The sequence below is a fragment of the Cibotium barometz genome, chromosome 25 (genome assembly GCF_041138505.1).
Source record: "Cibotium barometz isolate CiBa-2024 chromosome 25, ASM4113850v1, whole genome shotgun sequence".
Classification (NCBI taxonomy): Eukaryota; Viridiplantae; Streptophyta; class Polypodiopsida; order Cyatheales; family Cibotiaceae; genus Cibotium; species Cibotium barometz.
The window spans coordinates 8,868,979-8,893,870 of NC_141070.1; the positions used below are offsets into that span (position 1 = coordinate 8,868,979).

Genomic DNA, 24,892 nt, shown 5'->3' on the forward strand with positions numbered 1-24,892 from the left:
CTATATATGGTGAAGTTCAGTATATAGGGAACCACCAAAAGTTTCTTGTGACTCTGCTCTGCAAGATTATAGTGCAGAGAAAAGCTTTTGCTCAACTCGTTTCGATGCAAGCTTGTACTCTAACTCTCCCTCATGCATCCTAAAAGACGAGCTGCTCTCTCTATGAACAGTAATGATGCACACTTACATTGCCTGTAATGCTTGCAATGGCCACACACAGTTGTGTGCAAGCGATGATGCTCAGATCTCTACAACTCCGCTGCTCTACAATAGCTCTAGATCTTTCTCTCATATTGTCTGTAAAATAGCTCTACTCCAGTGCCATCGAATCGTCTTTGGTCGGGATCGCATAGAACGTCGAATAGTCTTTGGCTAGGATCACACAAAACGTCAATTTGTCTTTGGCTCGGATCGTATAGAACATCGGATCGTCTTTGGATGGGATCACATACAACGTCAGATCATCTTTGACCGGGATCATATGTGATCTGTGAGAGCCCTATTTAGGACCTGAGCACCAACAGATACTGCAATCATCGAAACAACCGAATCATTGGATCATTAGATTGTTGGGATCGCCAGATCGTCGAAAAGCTGAATCGTCCACGATTTAAGAGCTCAAATTATAGATCGTCAGAAGTCGGATCGTCGAGATATCTAAGAGCCCATATCTAAATCATCCGGAGATCGAAGAACTCAAATCGTCAATAGCTGGGTCGCCCACGATCTGAGACCTTGAATTGTTGGAAGGCTGGATCATCTGCAATCTGAGAGCCCGCCGATCGTCAGCGGGATAGTTGTGACCTGAGTGTCCGATCATCTAATCGTTGGGTCATTGGATTGTCTAGATCATCATATCATCCAGATCATTGGATCGTGATCGTCAGATCGTTGGTTCGTTGTTTTGTTTGGTTGGTTTATCTAGATCGTTGGTTCGTTGATTCGTTGGTTTGTCCTGGGATCATCTATGATCTGAGATCGTTGAATCGCTGAGAACCTTGGATAATCTCTGTAATCTGAGATTGTTGGATTGCTGGGAAGTTGGGATCATCTACAATCTGAGATCGTTAGATTGTTGGGAAGCTGGGATCATCTGCAATCTGAGATCATCCTAAGATCGTCGTCATGCGATCTGAGAAACCAGTCGTGCTTCCCCACCACATAGAAGGTTTTCAATCACTTATATGCAAGGAGATCAACCAAGTAATCTTCTTGTATTAATCTATTGTTAAGACACTATTAAGCCTTAATCCACCTGTTACACCTTATTGTTGATAGTTTGAGTGACACTATTAAGCCTTAATCCACGTGTTACACCTTATTGTTGATAGTTTGAGTGAACCTTGACAAGATTATCAATCTTCTTTCTTGATCACGCAAGTGTTCAAACTATCCTTAATCACTAAGTGATATAATATTTATCACTAATCACCTTGAGCCTCAAACTTGCTTAATCTCTACATAATCTAACAAATTTTCTTGTTGTCCACCTGTTCTATCCCTGTTCAACCTTTCTTTGCACAACAATGATTTTTTTAAAGAAAATCAACCAAGAACTTGAAAGATTTACTTAATGTATTACACTCCAAATTCGTGTTGAAAACTTGATTTGTATAAGATTTCAACTTTGCACACTTTCTTGATCACGATTTATAATTAGCACTCCAAAATTTCAACTTTGCACACTTTACAATCAGCACTCTAAAATTCTTCAAAGACTTGCACAACAACCATTTCTTGTTCTTTTTCCACCAAGATTTACACAAGACTAAAGATATTTGATAAATCCCTCTCACTAAAACAAGAAATATCTTAAGATTTTCAAGATAATGTTAGTTCTAGGATTTGCTATAATGTTGTGCATAAATTAGGGTTTATAAAGTGACGAAAATCAAGGTTTAATCAAAGATTATGGTAAAATGAACTCTAATCAAGAAGATAATTTACAAAAAAGTATATCTTAAGATTTTTAAAAATTATGCTAAGCATGTAGCCAAAAATGATTAACATTAATCCCTTTACTAATCCCCTCTCAACAAAGATCGAAGCAAATTTAAAAAACTGTGTAAAATCTAGAGGACTATTTCCATGTTTATCTATCTAATCGAGTTTAATTTCTATCTACCTTTCAAGTAGGTGGTTCACTTAATGCTTGGTTAAATGCTACAATGGAGCTTCTCTCGCAATTTTTGAAAAAAAGAATCTATTAATATTTTTCAACTTTCATACAAAATATAACAAAAAAAAACCGAATAGTGTATTATAGATGATGTGTCATGAATAATGCGACCGAATAATGAGGCCAAACATATAATTTGATCTCTATTTGCAAATAAAATGAATTCTTGAATACAAATAATCCAGCTTAGCTTAAGGTGTCTATTGTATATTTTCTTTCCTTTAATGTAAAGTAATATAGACTAATGCTATAATTCGAAGCCTATATATTATAACATGAATGCTAGACTAGTAAAATATATGAAAGGTAATTTAATTGGAAATGAATAAGGATACACAAATTGCTTAAATTTTTCATGAATGCTTTACTAATGTGTCAACTGCTAATTTATATAGTCTATCAAATCATGCCCTTGAGGTTTGTTTGAGACCTTCAAGTGACTCCTTAGGCTAAAATATTTTTTTTGGGAAAGGTGGGGTCAATGCAATTTAAGGTCTATTATGTGTGTGTGCATGTGCGCGCGTGGGTGCATACGTGTGTGTGTGTGTGTGTGTATGTAGTTTGTTCTTGTAATTCTACACTCAAAAAAGCTTTTTTAACATCCATTTAGTGAAGTGGCAACCGTATTAAGCTAATAGTACAAATACAAGTCTAAATGCTATAGGGAGAAGTGTTTCATCATATGTGACCCACCATTTAAGGAAGGCATGCGCATAGAGTCTTAATCATGTGACTAGGCTTTTTAGAAACGTATGTGAGATAGAGACATCACAACTAGATCAACGACTTAGAGTTGAAGAACAACTAGTAAAGTCTTAATCCTAAGCCTAGGCTTTTTAAAAATGAATCTGAGATAGAGACATCACATAGAGACGAAGGAGGAGTTTCTCTTGTTTTTATTATTGAATCCACACTAGATAATTTTTTTATGTACTCACTTATACAATAACCTAGTGCGAAATCGTTATGTGTCCAAAGGGACCAAACATGATCTATAGCCAACTCTTGGACACACCACACACATACAATGTAAAGCTTGTGGTATGCTCTACTACCATCCATATTTGGACAATGGGTATATATGCACATCTGCATGATTACCAAAAATAGATAATCTCCAAATAAAGTGACCATTTTTTGTGAGTTACGAGATGCTCAACCATTTGAACTAACATCCTCTCGTCCACGGGTGTTTCCCATGTATAGTATCAACTCTCTATCACATGTGACCATGTACCCCATGTCATCTATCTAAGTAGATTGGCCCTCTAAGTCATGACATTATTCATGCATGCAAAATTGTCCAAATTGAATGTAACTTCTTGGATGAGTTGAAGCGATGATCCTCCATCTAGATGATGCATAACAATATATAATTAATCTCCGTGACTTATTGCACCATGTCAGACATGTCCCCCATGCTTATCCATGTCCTATCACCATGCACATCCATGTCAAAGTGTGCATGTCTAGATGCCATACTATAAACTCGCCAAAGTAGAAATGTCCTAGCTAGCGGTTATGCAGCCATGTCATAACTTCGTGTGTGTGTGTGTGTGTGTGTGTGTGTGTGAGTGTAGTCCATATCACTTGCAATCACCTTTTCTCTAATGAATTGGTAGTCAACCTTTATGTATTATATTGTGACATCATGAAACATAGGATTAACCAATTGTGACATGAAACAAGAAGGTGAATACTATGCACATTGTCACACCACAATGTGTAATTGGCCTAGGCTAGCTCTCCAAGCAATGCATCTATTTAACCATGTCATCTCACATGCTTCCATTATAGCTTCCCTATATATATATATATATATAATATGTATGTAGAAGACAACGCTGTTTAGGCCCAGGGATTAAAGATATATGTCAAAATTATGAAATATATTGAAGATCAAATGAGCTCTATAAATCCAAACAATGAGTAGAACCTCACTAGAGCTATAGACTAAGTCATGTAATGAAGTGCAATGGTAAAAGAAATTGATACAATATAGGGAGAATCACTCCATACCAAGGCTAAAGGAATCTAATCATCCAAGCAATACAACAATCGTCGAATATAGGGAGAATCGTTTAATGCCAAGGCTAAAGGAATCTAATCATCCAAGCAATACAACATTCTATTCTCACTTTTTTTAAACATTTGACATGACCATCATGCTTTTATAAAGCATGGTCAACTGTCACCTAAGTGTTCCTAATTTCCTATAATCTAGGCTCATGTAAATCACACCATAACTTTAGCTCCTAGAAAGGTTTCAACAATCATAACTTTAGCTCCACATATATCTAGAAGGCATCATTTGTAACCACCATGAGATTCTTCAAAACTATGTACCATGTTCTCACTTGAAACACTTGAAGGGAAACCCTACTCACATTGTCAAAACTCGATGGCAAGTTCTTCACACCTTCTAGGATGCATGCACAATGTACCTTGCTCTATCATAGATGTAAATAGAAAGTGAAGGTTCCAAAAATGGAATGCAAAAGTTAAAGTTTTACCTTGGCAATCAACTAGTTAACATGTTTTAGTAATTTTAGAGTGGGTTGCGGATAGCCTCAATGATGTCCAAAGTCAAATATGATATATTACCCCTAAAGGGTTGATGATGGGTCAAATTATGTCATACCCCCATCATGTGACATTCTATGATAGTGAGAGCTACTATCACTTCATGTTTTATGTCATTAAGGGATATTTGTCAACTTAGCTAAAGTCAAATGCTTATAGCTTACTTTTAGATCATGTTTCAATGATGCATAATTCAAAAGCTTAGTAAGGAAGCACATTATGAAACATGAAGAGAAGTAAGTTTTTTTATACCATTTATTTTACAAGATAATAAAACACAAAAGGTAAATGAAGCTAAACCAATGGATATGAGCTTCTTACCTAGTGCATGAAATTGTGACATTTTATGCCATGCACAAAACGTAAACTTCTGAACTTTTTATGTAGGTAAAAATTTATGGCTATTGCTAACTTGTTGTTGTGGCCCATGTTTGCATAAGAGAGTAGCCGCACTCAACAAATTGGTCCAGTGAAGGCAGGATGTGCTTGTGTTATAGAATAAAGCTTTATGTCCATTATCACTTTAGAAGGTTGGGTCATCAAGTAAGAATGGAGTTGGATGGGAAAGATTGCCCTCCCTTCTAAGATTGCTAGGCATGATGAGCTCATCGATTCATCAAATGTGTTAACCGATTGGGTGGCTTCACAAGTGTTTGGCTCATAATGTTCAAGGTGGCATATCACAAAAATGGGGTCCAAGATTTTCCATCTGTTCACATCCACCCATCTTCAGGAGCCACCATGTGCAAACGCGGTTGTCAAATTTTTGTTTGGCCTGGACAACATCAACTCCCCACAAACAACCAAAATTTTACCTTCACGACGTTAGAATTTGAAAGCTGAGGCCTCCACCTCATGAGACTAGTATTTGGAACGCCAATCTGGAGGAAGACAAAGCCACTGGGAAGGAGCAACAGGAGGTTCCCTTGGTTGGTGTGAGCAGGCTCGACAAGTTACCACCCAATACGAAGGGGCTCTACTAGGGCTACCACATCCAAATCCAAATCCTTTGGGAAGAGAACCGAGTTCGCCCTTGCAAAGTGCCTAGGGCTTGTTCACGCGAATGGGTATCCACCGTGATTGAACTTTCGGTTCACATGAAGATTAAAAAACTTTGCATTTACTACACCTGGCGAGCGACGAGAAGCCGTTGAGCAGCTATGAGGAAATTGGTTTTCATATTCTCGGCATAGGGGGACCCACTTGGAGTCTGAAGTCGGGCTGGTTGGTATCACCAACGACGCTTCCCGTGTGAACAGGCCCCTAATCTCGTCAACTACCCTTGGGGTGGTGTGTGTAAAGCCAAGACACGTGCAAAAGCCAAACGTAAGTAGGCTTAGACATGTGAAATTCTTACACTTAAATACATATTAACCTGTATTATAATTTAAGTTTGGGCGGGCCTAGAAGAAATTAAAGGCCGTCTGGCAGGCCTAATTAAGGAAAAGGATCGACCGTAGGATAAATCATAAATGTATGGTGACACTGGTGACTTGCAAACTGCAACCCATCACATAACAAATATTCTAAATTAAAATAACACGATTTTTTAAGGTGCGTCAGTCCTGCCACTGGATGATTGGTCAGCAGAGACTCTCGAGACGCTCAGAGATGAGAAAAATAATAATGACTAAAAAATCCGCAAAAGAAAAAAAGTTTAGCCGGGCTACCTGGATTATGGAGCCCCTCGAGATCATTAATTTTGCCGCCTAGCTGGAGCCTGGAGTGTTTTGTTTTTGATAATTAGAAGAGTAATTAAAGGAAATTAAACCCCTTTTATCGTTGGCTAAATCCTGGCAACAATTTATGAAATTGTGGCTAGATTCTGCGTAAGATTGGGTTTTTTTTTAAATCTGGAAAAAATTGGATTTCAGTAGTTATCGCCGCTTGTCAGGTGGATGTATGATGCCAGGTAATGATTGGGCACTCCCAGCTTATCTGCTTTTATAAGCGCCTGGGGCCTTCAGCCGCCGTTTAACTCTCTCTAGAGTTAAAACTCTCTATCGATAGTATTTCATCATTATCAACAACTGCCTCTGATTGATCGTGAAAGTGGTCGCGCATTTTAGAAGGGTTATCTTAACATATGCACTGTGCAGAATGCTAAAAACAACAAAGCTCCAAAGAGCCGACCAGGAAAGCAGGAAAAGCACTCTTCCAAGCGCGCGGAAACTTCTTCTCCTCCTGAAGACCACCTCCTGCGAAAGATCTTAGATTGATCAAAAAGGCCGGATTAATCGTTATTTAAGCTGATTGTTATTTGTTTCGTGGAGGTTTAAGCAGACAGGTGCCCTTTAAGCAGATTAATCCGGATTCGAGGTAGGTTTACCTCATCATGTTCAATAACTTGTCTATTCATTGCACAGATTGTGTATGTATCCCATCAGGTTCACCTTTTATTGGGGCCTTTATTTTCTATCGATGCATAAATTGAAATGTTGGAAGGTATTGTTTGATATATGGGCTACCCCTCCATGCAGTAATCCCACTGTTTTCTATTGTCAGCATGCTTCTGGAGAGCGACGCACTTTTCGTTTCTGGGGAGAGTTAAGTTCCCCTGTTGTCCTATCTCCCAGATACCCATAATGTCGCAGTTTCGGGCGTCGGCCTTTGGATTTCACACGGGTCTTTCTTCAGTGGCCCCTCCACCAGCCAGACTCAGTACAAGCCAGGAACCCGCTGATGCCTCATTTCTAGGTACAAACTTAATCTATTTGTTCATTCTATATTAAAATGAGATCAATTAAGTACTTTGATTATGCAGGCACCTTCTTCCATCATATGCATAATCTATTGAATTTCGGGTTTGATTATGGAAAAGGGCACCCTCTGTACTGTTACTGTTGTGCAGTTTTAATCAGCACCTTCATCCTTCTTGTATTAATGGCATTTACGCTATCATCATCTATGCATCCAGATAAAAATGAACTGATGTATTCAGAGCTCTGGCATGCTTGTGCGGGTCCCCTGGTCTCGCTGCCGTTCAAAGGCAGTCTTGTTGTTTACTACCCCCAAGGTCACTTGGAGCAGGTCTGTAGTGATTTCATACAGTGCTGCACTATGCCACCCGTTTTGTGATAATAGAGCTGTTCCTGAATTATGTTTTGTGTAGGTGGCTGCATCTATGAAGCAAGGAGCTGAGCAGCAGATCCCTATCTATGACCTTCCTGCCCAGATTATGTGTCGTGTCGCAGATCTATCGTTGCATGTAGCTTCCAGTAGCTTTTGATCTCACATGTATATTTGATGACAGTAGGCCCAGTAGTTGTAGTCATTCAGAGCAACAACAAGCACTTTTTCTTATTGTTATGGTGTCAGGCTGATCGAGAGACGGATGAAGTTTTTGCGCAGTTCACATTAGTTCCCTTGCCACAGGTAGTGCAAGCTCGTGACGACTTCTTTTTTTCTCTCTTAATGGAATGGATCTAGCTTACTAGAGTCAGGTAGCCCATTAGGCAAGCTGGTGCTTTAAAAAGTATATGGTCATTTAGATGGCTTGGTTTCTTGCAGCAGGCTGAAAAATCTATGGAAGCAGATGTGCCAAGTCCTCCTAAACTTGCTACTCACATGTTCTGCAAGTCTCTGACCGTCTCCGATACAAGCACTCATGGAGGATTTTCTGTGCCGAGGCGAGCTGCAGACGAATGTTTTCCTGCACTGGTATTCTTCGGGTAGTGAAATAGGATCGGGTTAAGGGGTATTTTGCTGAGGAATGGTTTGGCTTGGATGGCTTTGTCGTTCTTCACTTACATGATTGCTTGTTGTCATGATGGTCTTGTAGATTCATAATTATCTATAGGCTGCTCTCTCAGAGGTGATCCCAATGCATTTCAGGATTACTCCCAGCAGCGCCCCTCTCAGGAGTTGGTTGCAAAGGACTTGCATGGAGTCGAGTGGAAGTTCCGACACATATATAGAGGTGTGTCCTAGATGCATTGTGCCCTTAAGCCTGCAGTGCATCTGAATTGTCGATGTGGACGTGTGTAAACATTCTGCATTTTAGTGAAAATTTGACTTTCATACATTTGAATCTACTCAGGGCAACCTCGCAGACACTTGCTCACAACTGGATGGAGTGTGTTTGTCAGCACAAAAAGGCTAGTTGCTGGGGATTCCGTTCTCTTTCTAAGGTCAACTATCTCAAATGCAGACTTTATAAAGGGTGTGCTGTGCAGGGACCTTCCTAACCTCACATTATTCTAACAAAAAGTCTGGCATTAATCTTGCAGGAGGGAGAATGGGGAGTTATGGGTAGGAATTCGGCGAGGGCTTCGACCTCTCTGCAGTGCACCCATGTCAGTGCTTCCTAGTCATAGTATGCACATGGGTGTCCTTGCTGCTGCAGCACATGCGGTTTCGACCAAAAGCATGTTCAATGTGTATTATAATCCGCGGTATGTATATTTATGTGAGATTTTTTAGTTGTAAAGTCAACCCATCAATGCAAGTTTTGTTGTTTTAATGTTGGATGAATATTTGGCCAGGACAAGCCCAGCAGAGTTTGTTATCTCACATCAAAAGTACAGGAAAGCTTTTGCCCACTCTCTTTCTGTTGGGATGCGCTTTAAGATGAGGTTTGAAACTGAGGATGGAACAGAAAGAAGGTGCAGCAACTTGCAAGAAGTGCTTAAAGAACTAGTTATTCAAGAGCTAGTGTGTTTTTGCATTGATGTGTCCTTGTAGAGGTAACAAAGTGTCACATTTGTTTGCAGGTATACTGGTACCATTACAGGAATTGAGGATGTGGACCCTAGTAGATGGCAGAACTCAAAGTGGCGCTCATTGAAGGTTATTTTATCAGAAACATACCACGCTATCTGACTTTGATTTGTTTGATATTAGAAGAACTAATGCAATGTTGTGATTTATGGTACCATCCTCAGGTGAATTGGGATGAACATTCAACCAATAACCGTCATGAGCACATTTCACCATGGGACATCGAGCCTTTTCTAGCAACAGCAAGCTTTGATTTACCTATAGGACCGGGTTTGAAACGGTACTGGTCGAGTTTTCATCCTTCACCCCTCATTTATGGCCATACTGGTACGTCTACCCCGATTATACGCATGACAGTTGACACAGGCTTGACATCTGTATTGCTAACCTGTTCACACATCGCAGGCATGGTGGGGGGCTCAGCAGAGGCCCTTAATCCTCCCAAATTTTCAAAGGTCTTGCAAGTTCAAGAAGCAGCACCCTTGAATGCCTCTTTAAGAGAAGATATCTTTAAGGGAGCTGCCAAGCCGTCCATGTGGGAGCCAAAAACAAATGATCCCTTCGCTGAACTGAAAAGGTTAAGGAGAAGTGAAACAAACAGCTGCACACTTCCGGGAAGGTTAGATCTCTCTTCTGTCGATAAACTGTACAGTCAGTGTTCAGAGACCTTTGGAATCAATGATCATACACGCCAGCAGTCAAGTTTTCTAGCACAGCAGCAAAAGCAATGTGAAGTTGCCCAGGGGATTATGTCAGCCACTGGTATGAACTCAAGGTCTGTCTCAACCTTATCCTTGTTGAAACCACAACAGCGGCTGGATGCAGGTTCACACATACCTTTGGTGTCTTTTTCTTCCATGAATTCAAAACACGAAAAGTCCTTGCAGCCCCTGTCTTGGCCTTTTCTCTTGTCCCCGGTTTCAAACTCCCATAGTCAAAAGAATCAGATAGAGTCACAGAGGTCCTTGCTGTCCCCATGCCAATCGGAAGTCACTGGTGCTAGTGGAACTACTGCAGATCCACTTAGTCACTTCTTCTCCAGAGGCCTGCTGCAGTTTAATTTTGTATCTGCAGATAGTGTAGCCAAACAATGTGTTGGGGAGCCACCTAAGGAGAACAGTTACTCTACCAATCACGAAGCTTGCAATTTGAAACTGTTCGGTTTCTCTTTGAAAGATAAGGGCTATGTGGCTGATGAAGGGCATTCCTTCGCTCTGAGAGAAGCTGATAAGCCTGATTATCATGTAGAGAGCCAGCATGATCAATTTGGAGAAGTCAGTAAGCCAGCTGTGGTACCAGAATGTGAAGAGAAAGATGGTGTGCCTTTGCACCCTTATGGAGATCATAATGAATGCCATACATCCTTGAGAAATCGAATCAAGGTTTGCTGATGCCACTCTTCTTTGAGACAAGTTCAAATGCATGTTAATATCTTAATTGAAGTTTCCACCCCATCATCTGTTTTAAGATTTTGTTTGAAGTTTTTAAAAAAATATATATATATAATGCATAGGTGCTCAAAAAAGGTCATGCAGTTGGGAGGTCGGTTGATCTTTCAAAGTTCAATGGCTATCCTGAGCTCATCCGCGCCCTTGAGAAGCTCTTCCACATGGAGGGGGAATTGACTGATTCCAAAATGGGGTGGCAAATCACCTATACGGACAATGAGGGGGACATGATGCTTGTGGGAGATGATCCCTGGCAGTGAGTATTGTCCTCCATGAATCTTAAATTTCAAATCTCTGAAACTAGGTTTTAATCTTAATGTTGTGCTGTTTACATCTGCTAAAGCTAATGTATGTCTTCAAAAAGAGCTAATTGTGATGTTCTGTGCAGGGATTTTGTCGACATAGTTGGGAAAATTTGCATTCTGACACGAGAAGAGCTGCAGGCTGTGTCATCAGGGGCCCTTGCCACCTCTGCACATAGCAGATCTGGTGAGCAGCCTGTGATGATGGACCTAGCTAAGTCCTCGGAGTACTCTTCATCCCCCACAACATTTTCATTGAAGAGTTCTGCAGCTTAGTTGTCACTTACAGGAGGAACAGGAGGGCTGTATGTGATGGCCCTGAAAATATGATCCTTTTTTACTCCCCTAATTACTCACTGCTACTAAGGTGCTACTTATGGCGTGGTTCCTGATCGATTCAATAGTCAGGAGAGAACAAGCCAAGTGATGAATGCGTACTCTTTTAGGCAATATTCGAATTTAAGTGCAGTCTAATGTAGTTTTTATTTTTATTTTTTGGAAGATGTTGAGACTGATCAATAAAGGTGTCCACCACATTATATATAGATATCAGACCATGCAAAAATGGATGCAGCATACCCACATCCTTTCCAGCTAATCATTACTCCCTACTCAACAGTGGCATCAGGATGATTGTTTACATCATGGTACAAGCTAGTAGATCATGTATGAGCGAAATGACAGCAACAATTCAGACCTAATTATTTTATCAAAAGTTCAATTTATGTACCCTTACGATTTTTTTTGCTCTTCTCATAGTTTGCATAATAGCTAGTCCTGTCTCACATCCCCCTTTAAGTGCTGTATTTCTTTTTTTCCTCCTTTTTTGGAAGATTCTGACTGATCAAGTTAGGTGTCTACACCACTTGATGCATAGCCAGCAGGCCATGCAGTTATGGTATAGCATATCCACGGCGTCTCCAGCTGGACCAGCTAATGAATTTTCCCTACTCAGTGGTGAATCAAGGATGATCATTTACATTTTTAGATAAGCCACTGGGTCGCTGTGTCATGTAGTAACCTGCCTCTCTAAAAATTGTCGTCTAACCCATATGAAGTCATTGTCAGACCTGCCCAAAATTACAAGGGATATGTAACCATATTTTATAAGGGTGGCAGAAAATGAATTTGAAATTGATGGCTGGCAAAAAAGGGATCAGAAAGTGATGCTTTGGGTTTGCAAAACAAAGATTCACATGGTCTTTCACACAAAGTTCTTTATCATTTAGAAATCCTTAATCTTCAAGTTCATTGATCGAAACGATGAGAATCATACATGATGCTTAAATATATTTGTTAGGTCAGCTAGACGACACTTTGATTAAACAATGGCCACTACTCGAAGTGCTCAAATTGGCTAATCAAAGTAATGGTATTTCCTTGATGCACAGTCACGTACAGCCAGCTGAACTGTCCACAATGCATTCCCTGGAATGCTGATTAGGCAAAAACAGTTCATCCTCTACCATCACTTTCTAGTCCACGGCCTTTGGATGTGGGAGGGACCAGCAGTGTAAAACACGTTACATGCTGATAAGTTAAAAAGAACACTTCCTCTACCCTTCAAGGTCCAGTTAAACCTGTGAAAGTGCCTCCTACAGCTTGAGTATCTTTTTACAGTAATGGGATGGCTTAAAAATTGAAATGTTGAGAGGGAAAGGTGCTTTAACAGAACAAGCCCTTGTTGCTATTTTCCTGTATTTATAAGTCACTCATAGCCAACATTCAAGGCCACCTTTATCTTCTAACTAAAGGAGTTAGAGGGGTAATTTCTTCTGCTCACTAGAGAAGGCTTCAATGAGAGTTCATGGTCTTTGTAGATTTTGCTCCCGGGCATTGTGTGTCGAACTTTGGAGACCACCTTTGCTGCAAAGCCCATAATCTCTGAAAGCAGTTATGAATGATGTTGCCGTTAGGTTTATAGAGACGGCCTCATAGAAATAGATGGCCATAACTGGATGAGACATATTTTATCCCATGATCCAAACCTAATCTAAACTCTTATTGTAGACACTTCAGTAATCTTTAAAACAATCTTCTAGAAAATGTGAATTTAGTTAAGCCTTTAAAAAAAAACAATGTGCAGTAGTATGTTGGTACATTTAATGTGACCTTTTTGTCTCATAGAACCTTTGCAATCTTTCACAAATGGAAAGCTCTCGTTCGACAATGGTTTGCACCCCAAAAGCAACAAACTCTCAATGTTTGTCTGATGTACTTGAAGATGAGCATGCAGCTACCACATTGATGTACTTGAAGATGAGCATGCAGCTACCACATTGAATCTTATGCATTTTTCTTAGTTGCATGCGAGAGCACCTTCTCATCTTGTCTAGGCTTTGAATATAGTTTACACACACACACACACGAAGTTATGCATCCTCAATAAGCTCTTTCACTAATAAGAATTTCCATTTGCACCCTCTCATATGGGTGCATGTTGAGAATTTTATGAAATTAATCTTCCTTGCAGAATTCTAAGTTCATGTTAGTGAAAAATACCAAGTACTTTCATCCTGCTTAGGCAAGCACTCATACCATGCTCATGACTCCTTAGAAGGAGTGGACGAAGCAATCAAGAAATGTATGTGTCATGAGGGCATGCATGTATGCATGCGAAGGTTTGGAGAGACGAGAAAGAGGGGGTAGGAGGGGCACAGCATGTGTGTGTCGGGGCCAATCAACTACTACTGTTTAACACTGTTGGGTGACAACATCTCCCGCTGTTATTTGCAAAGTTTGTGGCATTCTGTTGATTCAACAAGCTACTTAGTGCCTGAATCCTGCAAAGAAAGTTTCTCTTTGAACTGCTCAGAGACTCTTCTTGCATCTTCTTCTTGAGCACTTTCATGGGATTCAATAGTGGTAGAGCCACCACCGTAGTGCTTACACAGCTCTCCAGCAACCAGCCTCAATCGTCCCTGAAACTCATGAGAGGGATATGACAAGCTTTGTTCTAGAAGCTGAATTCCTTCGACTGATGATGCATCCTGTTGGAGAAGCATGGAGGCTAACTCATAACAGCTGTACGGCACTATGTTTCTGTAAAACAATCAATCAATTTCTATATTATCTGTGTACTATAAAAAGTGGATTTTCCAAAAAACATTAGAAATGTGCCTTCAAACATGAAGAACTGACACACCCAAGACATCAGAACTGGGTTCACAACTTACCCACAAAAAACTTCCGAGTTGTCAATCACATAGCGGAAATTATCATCTGCTTTCTCTATTTCTCCTAGATTCTTCTGGCATAATCCAAGTATGAATCTGTTTGAAAAGCACTCATGCAACTGTTGACGCATGATCTCAAATGATATATGCTCTGAACTTGATTGGCTTACCACCATTAGTGTAAACCAGAATAAGATAAAGACACTAACCTGCAGGTCATTTTGCTTGATTTAGTCCATTTGTGTTCATAATGAAGCCTAGGCCTCGATGCTACTTCCCCACTGGGGGCATTAATAGAATCATCACCCGTAAGCAAGTCCTGCACAGCCTTTACAACCAGTGTTGTTTTCAATTAAATTTCTATGGTGCAGGTGCTTACCAATTTCATTGGCAGCTCCTAAACATACTCACAATTTTAGTCATGCAGATAGCGAAGATTCAGAGAGCACAAAGATACCAGTGGACCATAGTGTAGGATCAACTAAGGAGGTTACCATTACCATGGCATCTTGATTACTATGAGAAGAAGCTTTATGCGTCTGGGTGCGTCCCTGCAAGACTTCCTCCACAATTCTTGTATGAAACTCCAAAGAAGCTTTGTCCATAAATTGGAAGCCATTAAACATAGCAGCCAACTCCAAAGCAGAAAACAAAGGAGCCTGGACAGCAGAAGACATGAGAGGATAAACGTGCAAGTAGCCCGGCCATACTTTTGAATATCTGTAAGGACTGCTTGTACTAGGGTGAAGATCTAACCCAATCGTAATGTGCATTAACTAGCTGAATGAGGCTGGAAACATAGCATCCCCTAGGGAATGGGATGGGCAAGATTGCCTGTCCATCGCTGATGGGTGCCATGATGCGCCCCCCCCCCCCCCCCATGGATAGGTGGCTATGTTTGTATCCTTCCTGAACTCTTACGTGCATCAACCACTTAAAACTCTAATAAGATCAGAAGCATGTACATACAAAGAGAGCTTCGAATGGCTACCTGATTGGAGGCAATGAACTTGGAAGAAATCTGCAGGGCGTACTGTTCTAGTGGCATGAGTTGCTGTAGTTTCTTACTTCCCACCAAGGCTGGCAATTCCTTCAATAATTGTCCTGCTTGCTGATGAGCACTTTCAGTTGTTTCCCATAGGCAAGAAGACAGTAAGAAGGTGTAATGCACCTTAAAGCACACTGATTCCTGGAGGAATAGCATCAAAACTTTTTGAACATCAAATGAACCTCCTGAGGCCCTTGTCATGCAAATGATATCAGGCATATTTCTTAGACTCACCTGCAATAGTGTTCCAAAGCAACGAGCCGCATCGGAAAATTTTCCTTGTAGAAGAAGGCACCATCCAAGTTCATCCAGCATAAGACTCCGAAGCTTTCTCATATTTCCCTTTCCAGTGAGACTGTAGGGGCTCTCTGGAGAAAAAATGACTAAAGTTGTTGCCTGATTGAGATGGCGCTCGTATCTTTCCAGCCGTGAGCCAAGTATTCGAAACAGCGAACAAGACTTCCAAGTAGATGGCAGGTTATTTATCAGTTCTTGAGCTTCCTTTGCATGTTTGGAGGAGTAAGGCAAAAGCCCCATAACGGCTAGGTGGTCTATATTGATCATTCCACACACATGGAAAAAAAAACAGATTGGGACTAAGTTTCTTTGTTTAGATTTATGAAGCTAGGTGGTCTATATTGATCATTCCAAACCCATGGAAAAAAAAACAGATTGGGACTAAGTTTCTTTGTTTAGATTTCTGAAGGGTTTTATACATACCCCTCAAAAGCAGGTGTAATATAAAAGTTTTGAATAGTGAACCCCCAAGGGTTTATACACAAACTTTCAAAGTTAGAATTTCTACTCACAGTAAAGGAGCATAATAGATGCGAGAGGAGTTGTCGGATGATTGGTTGTACAAGCCTTCCGCAACAGAGAAACACCCTTTTCCCTGTCAGCAGGGAAGCGCATAACCTCCAGAGCTTTCTGGTAGCTTGAGGGAATGAGAGACAAGATGAGGTTGAATGCACCTTCTCCAAACTGCAAGCCAAGGCGGAGGGAATACAGCTCTTCATCTTCTTTTACACCCTTCTTTGCATCCAGGACCAACCAAGAGCAATGTTTTGGATCATGTGAAGAGCCTTCTTCATTAGATTGCACGGTTGCCAATCCCATGAAACTTGCACCCAGACCTAGTTTTCCTTCTCCTGTTGAGCTTCCAGCTGCAAAGATTTCAGAGGAGGCACCTTCGGTTTGCTTAGGCAGCCCATCAGTGTCATCAAAACCTTCCATCATCATCTGCAAAATGAGTGTTTAGAAGCAAGGATTGAACAGCCCCCTCGATAGCCCCGTGCTTCAAATTTGGGCTTTCATATGAGACGAGAAGCAGCTTACGTTTGTAGTATCTTCATCATCACTATCTGAGCTCATCTCATCTTCTTCCATGTTCTTAAGATCCCCCCGGAAATCAAAACTGCCATCCATGGCTACCCATTCTTTAGTCAACTGCCTTAGCTTGTTCCAGCAGTGCTGGTAAAGCCCCCAAGTGCGTCTGAAGTTATAACCAACTTTGACAATAGAACTCCAACTCTCACCTGCACCCACTATCTGAAACATGGTTTATATAAGTGAAACACTTTATCTAAATCGAACAAAAAAGAAACTGGCTTCAGTACCCACACATTGCAACATGCTTTATGTAAGTGAAATAAGCACTTGAAATGAAATAGACTGAGGACGAGTGATTAATATGAGCCACTGCCCTAAGCAACCACAATGTGAGGCATGATAGATTTCAGTATCTACCTAACATGAGCCACTCTGTAAGCACCCACAAGCTCTGGGCGAAGCAGCTAGACAAAAGAAGACTCAGTTTTGGGTCTCCAAGCAAGGTACACAGCAGGTACCCGCTGAGGAATATCAGTCCCGATGATCCTCATCCGCACAGCTCAGGAGAAAGGGAGGAAACATTGAGAGACCATGGACCATAATTACCTGGTTCAGACACTGCTTGAACAAATAGGGCAAAGACAGGACTGTCACAAGTCTGCAACCAGGGATGCCATCACATAGACAATGCATAGGATTAGGCCATTCATCACATATGCCTCAACATCTCAACGTAAGGGCTACTTGACGCGAGTAGCCCTTACGCAGGTCATCAAAACTGGCATACATGGTGAAAATATATTCCATGCCATACACCACATGTGGCTTATATAAGGGCCACTTGGGCACCAAGTAGCCTTTATGCCATGCATCATAGTTCCCACACATTGCCTGTCAGCACCAGCAATATTACCGAGGCCCTTAGCGACAAACACCCCCCCCCCCCCCCCCCACATGCATGGTAAAACTGGCATACATGGTGAAAATATATTCCATGCCATACACCATATGTGGCTTATATAAGGGCCACTTGGGCACCAAGTAGCCTTTATGCCATGCATCATAGTTGCCACACACTGCCTGTCAGCACCAGCAATATTACCGAGGCCCTTATGGCGACACCCCCCCCCCCCAAGTCTTCCCTGTGCCAATGAAAAAAGTATCCAAGCGTAACATAAGTAAATAGCCTAAGCACCCCGAATAAATTTTTAATAGAGCGCTAAGACCAAGACTGGACTGTTCCAAACATATTGAGTTATTTCTCGGGCCTATGAGCACGGGTGTACAAGTTCCAAACCTGTAGAATAGAAGACATTAGATAGCATTCAGCCTGGATCTGAAGGGCCCACAATCTTGCTCTTCTGAAGCGATGGTGCAGCACCGTCTCCTCAAGTTTCGCAGGATCTATATTTTGCCCACTGCTGCCATCTGTATCTGGTGTGGGAGTTTTTGCTGGGGTCACAACTGTTGAGTATTTTTTGGAGATTTTCCCTAGCGCCCAACTTTTGATGGTTGATACTGCTGCATTCATTTTTCTGATGTTGCTGTGCGTGCGGTATCTGTAAAGTGGGAAAAATTAAGGCTGACTGTTCAGCTGTCCACAGAATCTTGTTTTGGAATTAGGTGTAGGGTTTTGAATATCGCTTACTACGGTAATGAACCTTAAACAGGATTTTGAACATCTATTATATGGGTAATAAAATGAGCCTTAAACAGGGTTTTCATTATCTTTTACACGAGAACGGACCTTGAAGCACAGGGTTTTGGATACGTGGGTAATGGGCCTTAAACAGAGTTTAAAATTGAACAGAAGGGATTAGCGTACGTATACATTAACAGGGTTTTGGATGATCAGACAATAATCATGAACAGCACACTTGAATAAAGCGGATCAGAGTACATAAGCATTAACAGGGTTTTGGATAATTAACAGTTGATTACGTTTGGTTTTGGGTGCTGCTTACTTCTGGGCTAATTGGCCTGCGAGGGCTTCCGTTTCCGTAAGGAGGGCGTTGGCGCGCTGGATGTCTGAGTCGTCGCAAGAGATGAGGGCCACGAAGGCAGCAACCTCAGCATGGTAGAGGCTGTAGCGGAAGCTGCCAGGCTTCATGGCCTCGAAGTACTCCTCGGCTTCATTGAGCTTGTCGGACAAGATTAGCTCGATCCCTTTCAATATCTGATACGATCACAAAAAAAAGCTGGAGAAAGGTCCCGAGGATTGTAGTAGGATTTCAATTTCTGCATGGAAAACCCAATATTAGAGGTGCGAGTAATAACCTTCTCTTCCTCCACGGTGCAGTTCAGACAGAGAGGGGGGTCTGCAGAAGAATCCATGGGCGATGATGACGGTGGCGTCCGGCGGGACAGGAGGAAAAGCTCGCATTGCCAACCCTTCGAGTCGAACGGACGCAGCTCTTTCACAACGCCGGAATGCAATTCCTATATGCACCCAAAACATTTTTCAATAATTAATTAAGAAAAAGGTTTTTTTTTTACATTAAGACATCCGTGGGGGGATTTCGTGAAGGCACATATGGTGATTAATCCTTTTTTTGGATTTGACTTTCTCTTTACTTGTGTCTGTCTCTCTCTCCTTTTTTTCTATCTAGTTTTTTTTGCACACATCTCTTTGATTCTCTCTCTCAAGCGTATACCTAGCATGCATCATTTTTTGCCGCGGTTTATGTTTGTATCCTTTCCTAAGGCGTGTAGGAAGGGCGAAGAGGGGTTCTCTCACGCCTATACCTGGCGTGCAACATTCTCTATCTCTCGTTTTTCTACAATGGTTATCCTTGTATCCTCTGCTGAGGTGTGTAGTAAGGGCGGAGGGGGGGTGCGATGAAGGGTGGAGGGGGGTGCAGTTCACAGTAGAAGGGACGAGCCCTTAACCTTAATGGTAAAGCGGGCATTAATTAATACACCACGCATGGGAATGTAATTCCTACAGGGGGAAAAAAGAAAAAGGAACATTAGGGGCAAAAATGAAAAACAAAAAAGGCCCCCTAAGGATTGGATTAAGTTTCTCAATCAAAGTGATTTAATTAAATAGTAGAAACAAAAAGCTCCATTAAATGCTGCTTTTTCACCTATATTTAGGGGGTAATGTTTTTAATAAACTAGCCGTCATCTATCTATTCTTGGCAGCCACTGTCGTACCTACTTTAGTACACTTTTTGAATGTTTTTTAAAAGAAACTTATTTGAAAATTTGAATTTAAGGTACTTCTCTTTTCCATAGGAACAGCTTGAGTTTCTCTTTCTCTCTTTTCTTTTTATTGTTTTCTCTCCCTAAGTCCTGAAAGGAGTTTTATGTACATCCTCAGGCACCAAACACACTTGATGATACCTACTCTTAAGATCAATTCGGCTAAAGCATGTAGATCCACATCTAACTTGTGAAGGATATCATTTATGCGTGAAATTGAAAATAGATTCTTGATGGTGAGCTTATTCAAAGTTTTATAATCCACACATACGAAAAGATCTAGCCTTCTTTTGAACGAAACTGCCATCTCTTGCTTTCTCTTTGAATCTATATCATTTTTTATTTAATAGTGCTTTCTTTTCTTTTCTTGCCATGGCGACTCAAAGGGTTGATCCTAACTCAAAGAAAAGGCACCATATCAACTTGGTGCTCGACAAAGACTGCTACACATGGAGAAGTAGTCATCATAAATATCTACATGATGAGACTAAAGCTCAAAGATTACGTATAAACTATTTTTGTAAAATTTGACATGGTGGTGGGAAAATAAATACAAATGCATTGTGAGATCTCTTCAACACATTCTATTGGAGGCAAATGCAATGATACAATGTAATTCTTAAAGATCGAGTTAGTTTAAACCTAACAAAATTTATAATATACTATATACTATGATATATTAACTAATTATACTATACTATATACTATATATATTATATATTAATTAAATACTAATTATTAACTAATACTAATTAATTAGTACTATAAACGTAAGTCTAAAAGCGATTAACTATTAACTATTAATTAGCTAATATTAGCTAATTAATTAGTACTATAAACGTAAGTCCAAAAGAGATTAACTATTAACTAATAATTAGCTAATATTATCATTAGTTTGAGAAAGGCAACACGATATTGCGTTTCGTCTCTGCCTGATGATCCATAGCGCTTCGCCTAATGATCCGTTCCGCCACAACCAGCAGTGCCTCACTGTGGGTGTTCAGATTTATTGCGGAGTGGAAGGTATGATTAATATTAGTATTGCTACTCTGATTAAAGTTATGATTAATTTTAGTATTATTGCCCTAATACAAAAACCCTAATATTCTTCTTCTTCTTCCCCCCTCTTCTTCTTTTTCTTCTCTCTTTTTCTCTCCTCTTCTTCTTCTTCTTCTTTCTCCTCCTCCTCCTTTTCATCTCCATTTCCCTCTTCTTCATCTTAATCCTTTTTTTCTGTAAACCCTAAATTAAAAAAATGAAAGACAATGTTTTTTTTCTTTCTTTTTCTCTCTGTCTCTCCTCTTCTTTTCTTCTTCTTCTTCCTCCGCTTCTCTAAATCTAGTTGAACAAAACAGAGCTTTTTAAGCAGTTTTTCTAATCTTCTAATTAAAATATTAAACACTATGTACTTATTAATCTAACTAGCATGCTTCTTAATTAAAAAAGCCATAATTTTATTTTGAAACTTAAGTAACAATCTAATCTTAGTTATACTTACAAACCCTACTTCAAAGCCTAGATTAAATATATACTTTTTGATTTAAATTGAACAAAATTAAGAATCATGGATACATAAATAAAAAAATCTTACCTGTTAATATGTTGAAACCTTGTTTTACAACCAAGTAGATGAATAAAAATCTTGTTTTTCTGTTCGGCCCTTTGGTATAATCCTTGCACTCAAGTGAAGGGGTTGTGGATTCATGTTTGAAATTTTGGGGGGAAGATTCAAATTTCAAATTTTTGGCAGGAAAGTTTTGAATTTGAAATTTTTATAGAAAAAAGCCATAAACAATTAGTTAGGAGATTTGGACTTGAGTCCAAATCTCCATGTGAGGCTTGGAGATTTGGACTCAAGTCTAAATCTCCTTTCAATGCTATAGATTTGGACTTGAGTCCAAATCTTCCCATGAGGCTTGGAGATTTGAACTCAAGTCAAAAACTCCTTCTAATGTTATAGATTTGGATTTGAGTCCAAATCTTCCCATGAGGCTTCATATTTGGACTTGGGTCCAAATCTCCCTACAATGCCTGTGTACATTTGCACTATTGTCCAAATCTTCAATGAGGCTTAAAAGATTTGGACTTGACTCCAAATCTTCAATGAGGCTTAAAAGATTTGGACTTGACTCCAAATCTCCCTATAAGACTTGAGTCCAAATCTTCCCATGAGGCTTCATATTTGGACTTGGATCCAAATCTCCCTACAATGCCTTTGTACATTTGCACTATTGTCCAAATCTTCAATGAGGCTTAAAAGATTTGGACTTGACTCCAAATCTTCGATGAGGCTTAAAAGATTTGGACTTGACTCCAAATCTCCCTATAAGACTTGGAGATTCAGACTCTAGTCCAAATCACCTTTCGATGCTTAAAGATTTGGACATGAATCCAAATCTTCCCGTCATGCTTAAGAATTAGACTTGGGTCCAAATAGATTTGGATATGATAGGGATTTGGACTCAACTCCAAATATCCTTCCAATTTCTATAAACTGGGACTTAAGTCCAAATATCCTTCCGATTTCTATAGATTTTGACTTAAGTCTAAATCTCTCTATCTTCCCTAAAGATTTGGACTGTGCATCTTCCCTAAAGATTTGGACTTGAGTCTAAATATTCCCATGAGACTTAAATATTTTGATGCAAGGCCTACTCTTCCTTTAATGCCTAGGCATTGTTGGGAGATTTGGACTTGATTCCCAATCTCCCAACAATGCCTATAGATTTGGACTGGAGTCCAAATCTTCCCATGAGGCTTAGGAATTGGACTTTAGTCCAAATAGATTTGGACATGATAGGGATTTGGACTTAACGCTAAATCTCTCCATGAGGCTTAGAGATTTGGACTTACGTCCAAATATCCTTCCAACACCTATAGATTTGGACTTGAGTCTAAATCTCTCCATCTTCCCTAAAGATTTGGACTTGAGTCCAAATCTTCTCCAAGCCCTTTAGATTTGGATTCCCTTCACTTAGAGATTTGGACTTGATTCCAAATCCTCTCCTGGCCCTATAGATTTTGATTCCATTCACTTAAGAGATTTGGACTCAAGTCCAAATCTCCCCATGAGGCAAAGAGATTTGGACTCAAGTCTAAATCTGCATGTAAGGCTAGGAGATTTGGACTTAAGTCCAAATCTACCTGTGAGGCAAAGACATTTGGACTCAAGTCAAAATCTTCCTATGAGGCTAGGAGATTTGGACTAAGTCTAAATCTCCCTATGAGGCAAAGAGATTTGGACTCAAGTCCAAATCTCCCTGTGAGGCTAGAAGATTTGGACTCAAGTCCAAATCTCCTTCCAATGACTTTAGATTTGTACTTAAGTTGAAATCTCCTTCCAATGACTTTAGATTTGTACTTAAGTCCAAATCTCCTTCCAATGACTTTAGATTTGTACTTAAGTTGAAATCTCCCCATCTTCTTTCATTTCATATAGATTTGGATTCCCTTCAATTAGAGATTTGGACTCAAGTCTAAATCTCCCCGTGGGGCTAGGAGATTGGGACTCAAGTCCAAATATTCATTCAATGTCTATGGATTTGGACTTCAATCCAAATCTCTTGAAGGGAATCCAAATATCCATTCAATGTCTTGAGTCCAAATCTCTTAGCATTGTAGGAAGATCTAGGATCTAACTCCTAGAGGTCAATGTGCACATAAGAGAATATAATTATGTATGTACTTACTATCTTACTATCTTTTATTGATATTAACAGGCCTCAAACATGACTAAGAGGACATCTGACTCAACAACACAAGCAAGAATCCAATTTTATGATGGAGTTGATGACAGTTCTTGGGATTGGCACTTGGATTTTCATAATAAAGATGGAAAACGAATGTAGAACATCCAACTTTTTGTGCTTAAGCCTAACACTGAAACCTACAAACGTGAAGGGTTTGTGATTGGATTACAAGAAGGATCCGTTGGAGAGCAAGGTGTACCATGTGTCTGTGTGGATGTGGGTAAAGACAAGGCTTTTTTGCTTTATCCTAGTAATTATGATGATACACAAATGAAGGCAGACAACACCTACAGTATGACAACATTAGGATGGAATGTGGATGATGATGAGTGAAGGCAAAGCTCAAGTCCGTCGATGCTCATTCAAGAGATTCACCCAAACCAACAAAGAAAGGACGGATAGGAGGACAGGAAATATATTCCGGTGCCAAAGGAGGTGGTGTTGAAGGAGGATCTGGGTCAAGCACATCCATGCCAATAACTATTTTTAACACTGTGTTGTCTGTCAACTTTGATCAAAGAAAGAAAAAACTATCTTCTAAGAGCAGTGCCGGTAGATTAGGCTTGGTAGAGTATGAGAAATACTACTTCATGGGATCAAAATCAAAATTCCACATCCCTAGGTTAATTATTTCCAAGCACCTGCACAATATGTATATAAAAGGCTAAACATAGAGCATGTGAAGAAGCTGGCTTTGGATTTTGGCATCGATTCTCGATCCCTAGCTTCTTGTACAGATCTTATGCCCTTTCATAAAGTTGATGGAAAATGCATACCCTTGGAGAATGTCAGGGAAAAGATAGAGACATATCAGTATTGCTGCAAAGGTGTTTATCAGTAACCCATATCCAGCCATGGATGAACGAAAAAGTTACTACAAGACCAGGGAATCAAGGATTATTATAAATTGTCCACCTAAAGAATGTGTTGAAATATCATTGATGGCAGGAATCACATAACATTATGAGGCAATCAGCCTATATAGATATTCTAAAGCAAGCAAGAGATCAATGGATAGCTTTTGAAAGACCACCAAGAGCACAACAAGGCTTAGCAAAGGGGAATCCACAAAACGAGCACAATGGGATGCAAGTTCACTACTTTTTTTTAACTTAAGTTTAAGAATCCCCTTCTGGCTTGAAGATTTAGACTTAA

The 24,892-nt window shown here is 40.1% G+C and overlaps 2 protein-coding genes across 5 annotated transcripts; one reads left to right on the plus strand and one right to left on the minus strand.

The window, feature by feature from the left end:
- The first annotated feature begins 6,734 nt into the window (after positions 1-6,734).
- Positions 6,735-11,957, plus strand: LOC147624216 (auxin response factor 9-like). 3 transcript variants are annotated; one of them, XM_086819163.1, is made up of 15 exons: positions 6,735-7,081; positions 7,268-7,459; positions 7,680-7,792; positions 7,875-7,970; positions 8,081-8,137; positions 8,273-8,422; positions 8,597-8,681; positions 8,802-8,892; positions 8,992-9,156; positions 9,247-9,366; positions 9,475-9,550; positions 9,646-9,808; positions 9,887-10,863; positions 10,995-11,185; positions 11,318-11,957. In XM_086819163.1, exons 2-15 carry the CDS (start codon positions 7,348-7,350, stop codon positions 11,505-11,507), a joined length of 2,586 nt encoding a protein of 861 aa, XP_086675289.1. In that variant the 5' UTR covers positions 6,735-7,081; positions 7,268-7,347; the 3' UTR covers positions 11,508-11,957. The 3 variants fall into 3 exon arrangements, with proteins under 3 accessions (XP_086675289.1, XP_086675290.1, XP_086675291.1); XM_086819164.1 differs by having other exon boundaries at positions 8,276-8,422; XM_086819165.1 differs by having other exon boundaries at positions 6,805-7,081; positions 7,243-7,459; positions 8,276-8,422.
- A 1,721-nt stretch (positions 11,958-13,678) lies between these two features.
- LOC147624217 (uncharacterized) lies at positions 13,679-19,197 on the minus strand. 2 transcript variants are annotated; one of them, XM_086819167.1, is made up of 11 exons: positions 19,062-19,197; positions 18,749-18,960; positions 18,082-18,343; positions 16,791-17,003; positions 16,265-16,694; positions 15,690-16,006; positions 15,399-15,596; positions 14,908-15,066; positions 14,617-14,726; positions 14,408-14,503; positions 13,679-14,273 (listed from the first exon to the last, which is right to left on the minus strand). In XM_086819167.1, the coding sequence occupies exons 1-11, from the start codon at positions 19,116-19,118 to the stop codon at positions 13,997-13,999; spliced, it is 2,331 nt and encodes a 776-aa protein (XP_086675293.1). In that variant the 5' UTR covers positions 19,119-19,197; the 3' UTR covers positions 13,679-13,996. The 2 variants fall into 2 exon arrangements, with proteins under 2 accessions (XP_086675293.1, XP_086675292.1); XM_086819166.1 differs by having other exon boundaries at positions 14,617-14,735.
- Between the last annotated feature and the right edge of the window lie 5,695 nt (positions 19,198-24,892).

Bases quoted from the DNA above. Each gene is read 5' to 3' on its own strand.
- LOC147624216 (XM_086819163.1), top strand. From the start codon at position 7,348: ATGTCGCAGTTTCGGGCGTCGGCCTTTGGATTTCACACGGGTCTTTCT. The intron at 8,138-8,272 runs GTAGTGCAAGCT...GGTTTCTTGCAG, and splicing joins CATTAGTTCCCTTGCCACAG to CAGGCTGAAAAATCTATGGA. The intron at 9,157-9,246 runs GTATGTATATTT...ATATTTGGCCAG, and splicing joins AATGTGTATTATAATCCGCG to GACAAGCCCAGCAGAGTTTG.
- LOC147624217 (XM_086819166.1), bottom strand. From the start codon at position 19,118: ATGGATTCTTCTGCAGACCCCCCTCTCTGTCTGAACTGCACCGTGGAG. The intron at 16,695-16,790 runs GTAAGCTGCTTC...CTCATTTTGCAG, and splicing joins ATGATGAAGATACTACAAAC to ATGATGATGGAAGGTTTTGA. The intron at 15,067-15,398 runs GTAGCCATTCGA...TCTGCTGTCCAG, and splicing joins AGTTCATTGCCTCCAATCAG to GCTCCTTTGTTTTCTGCTTT.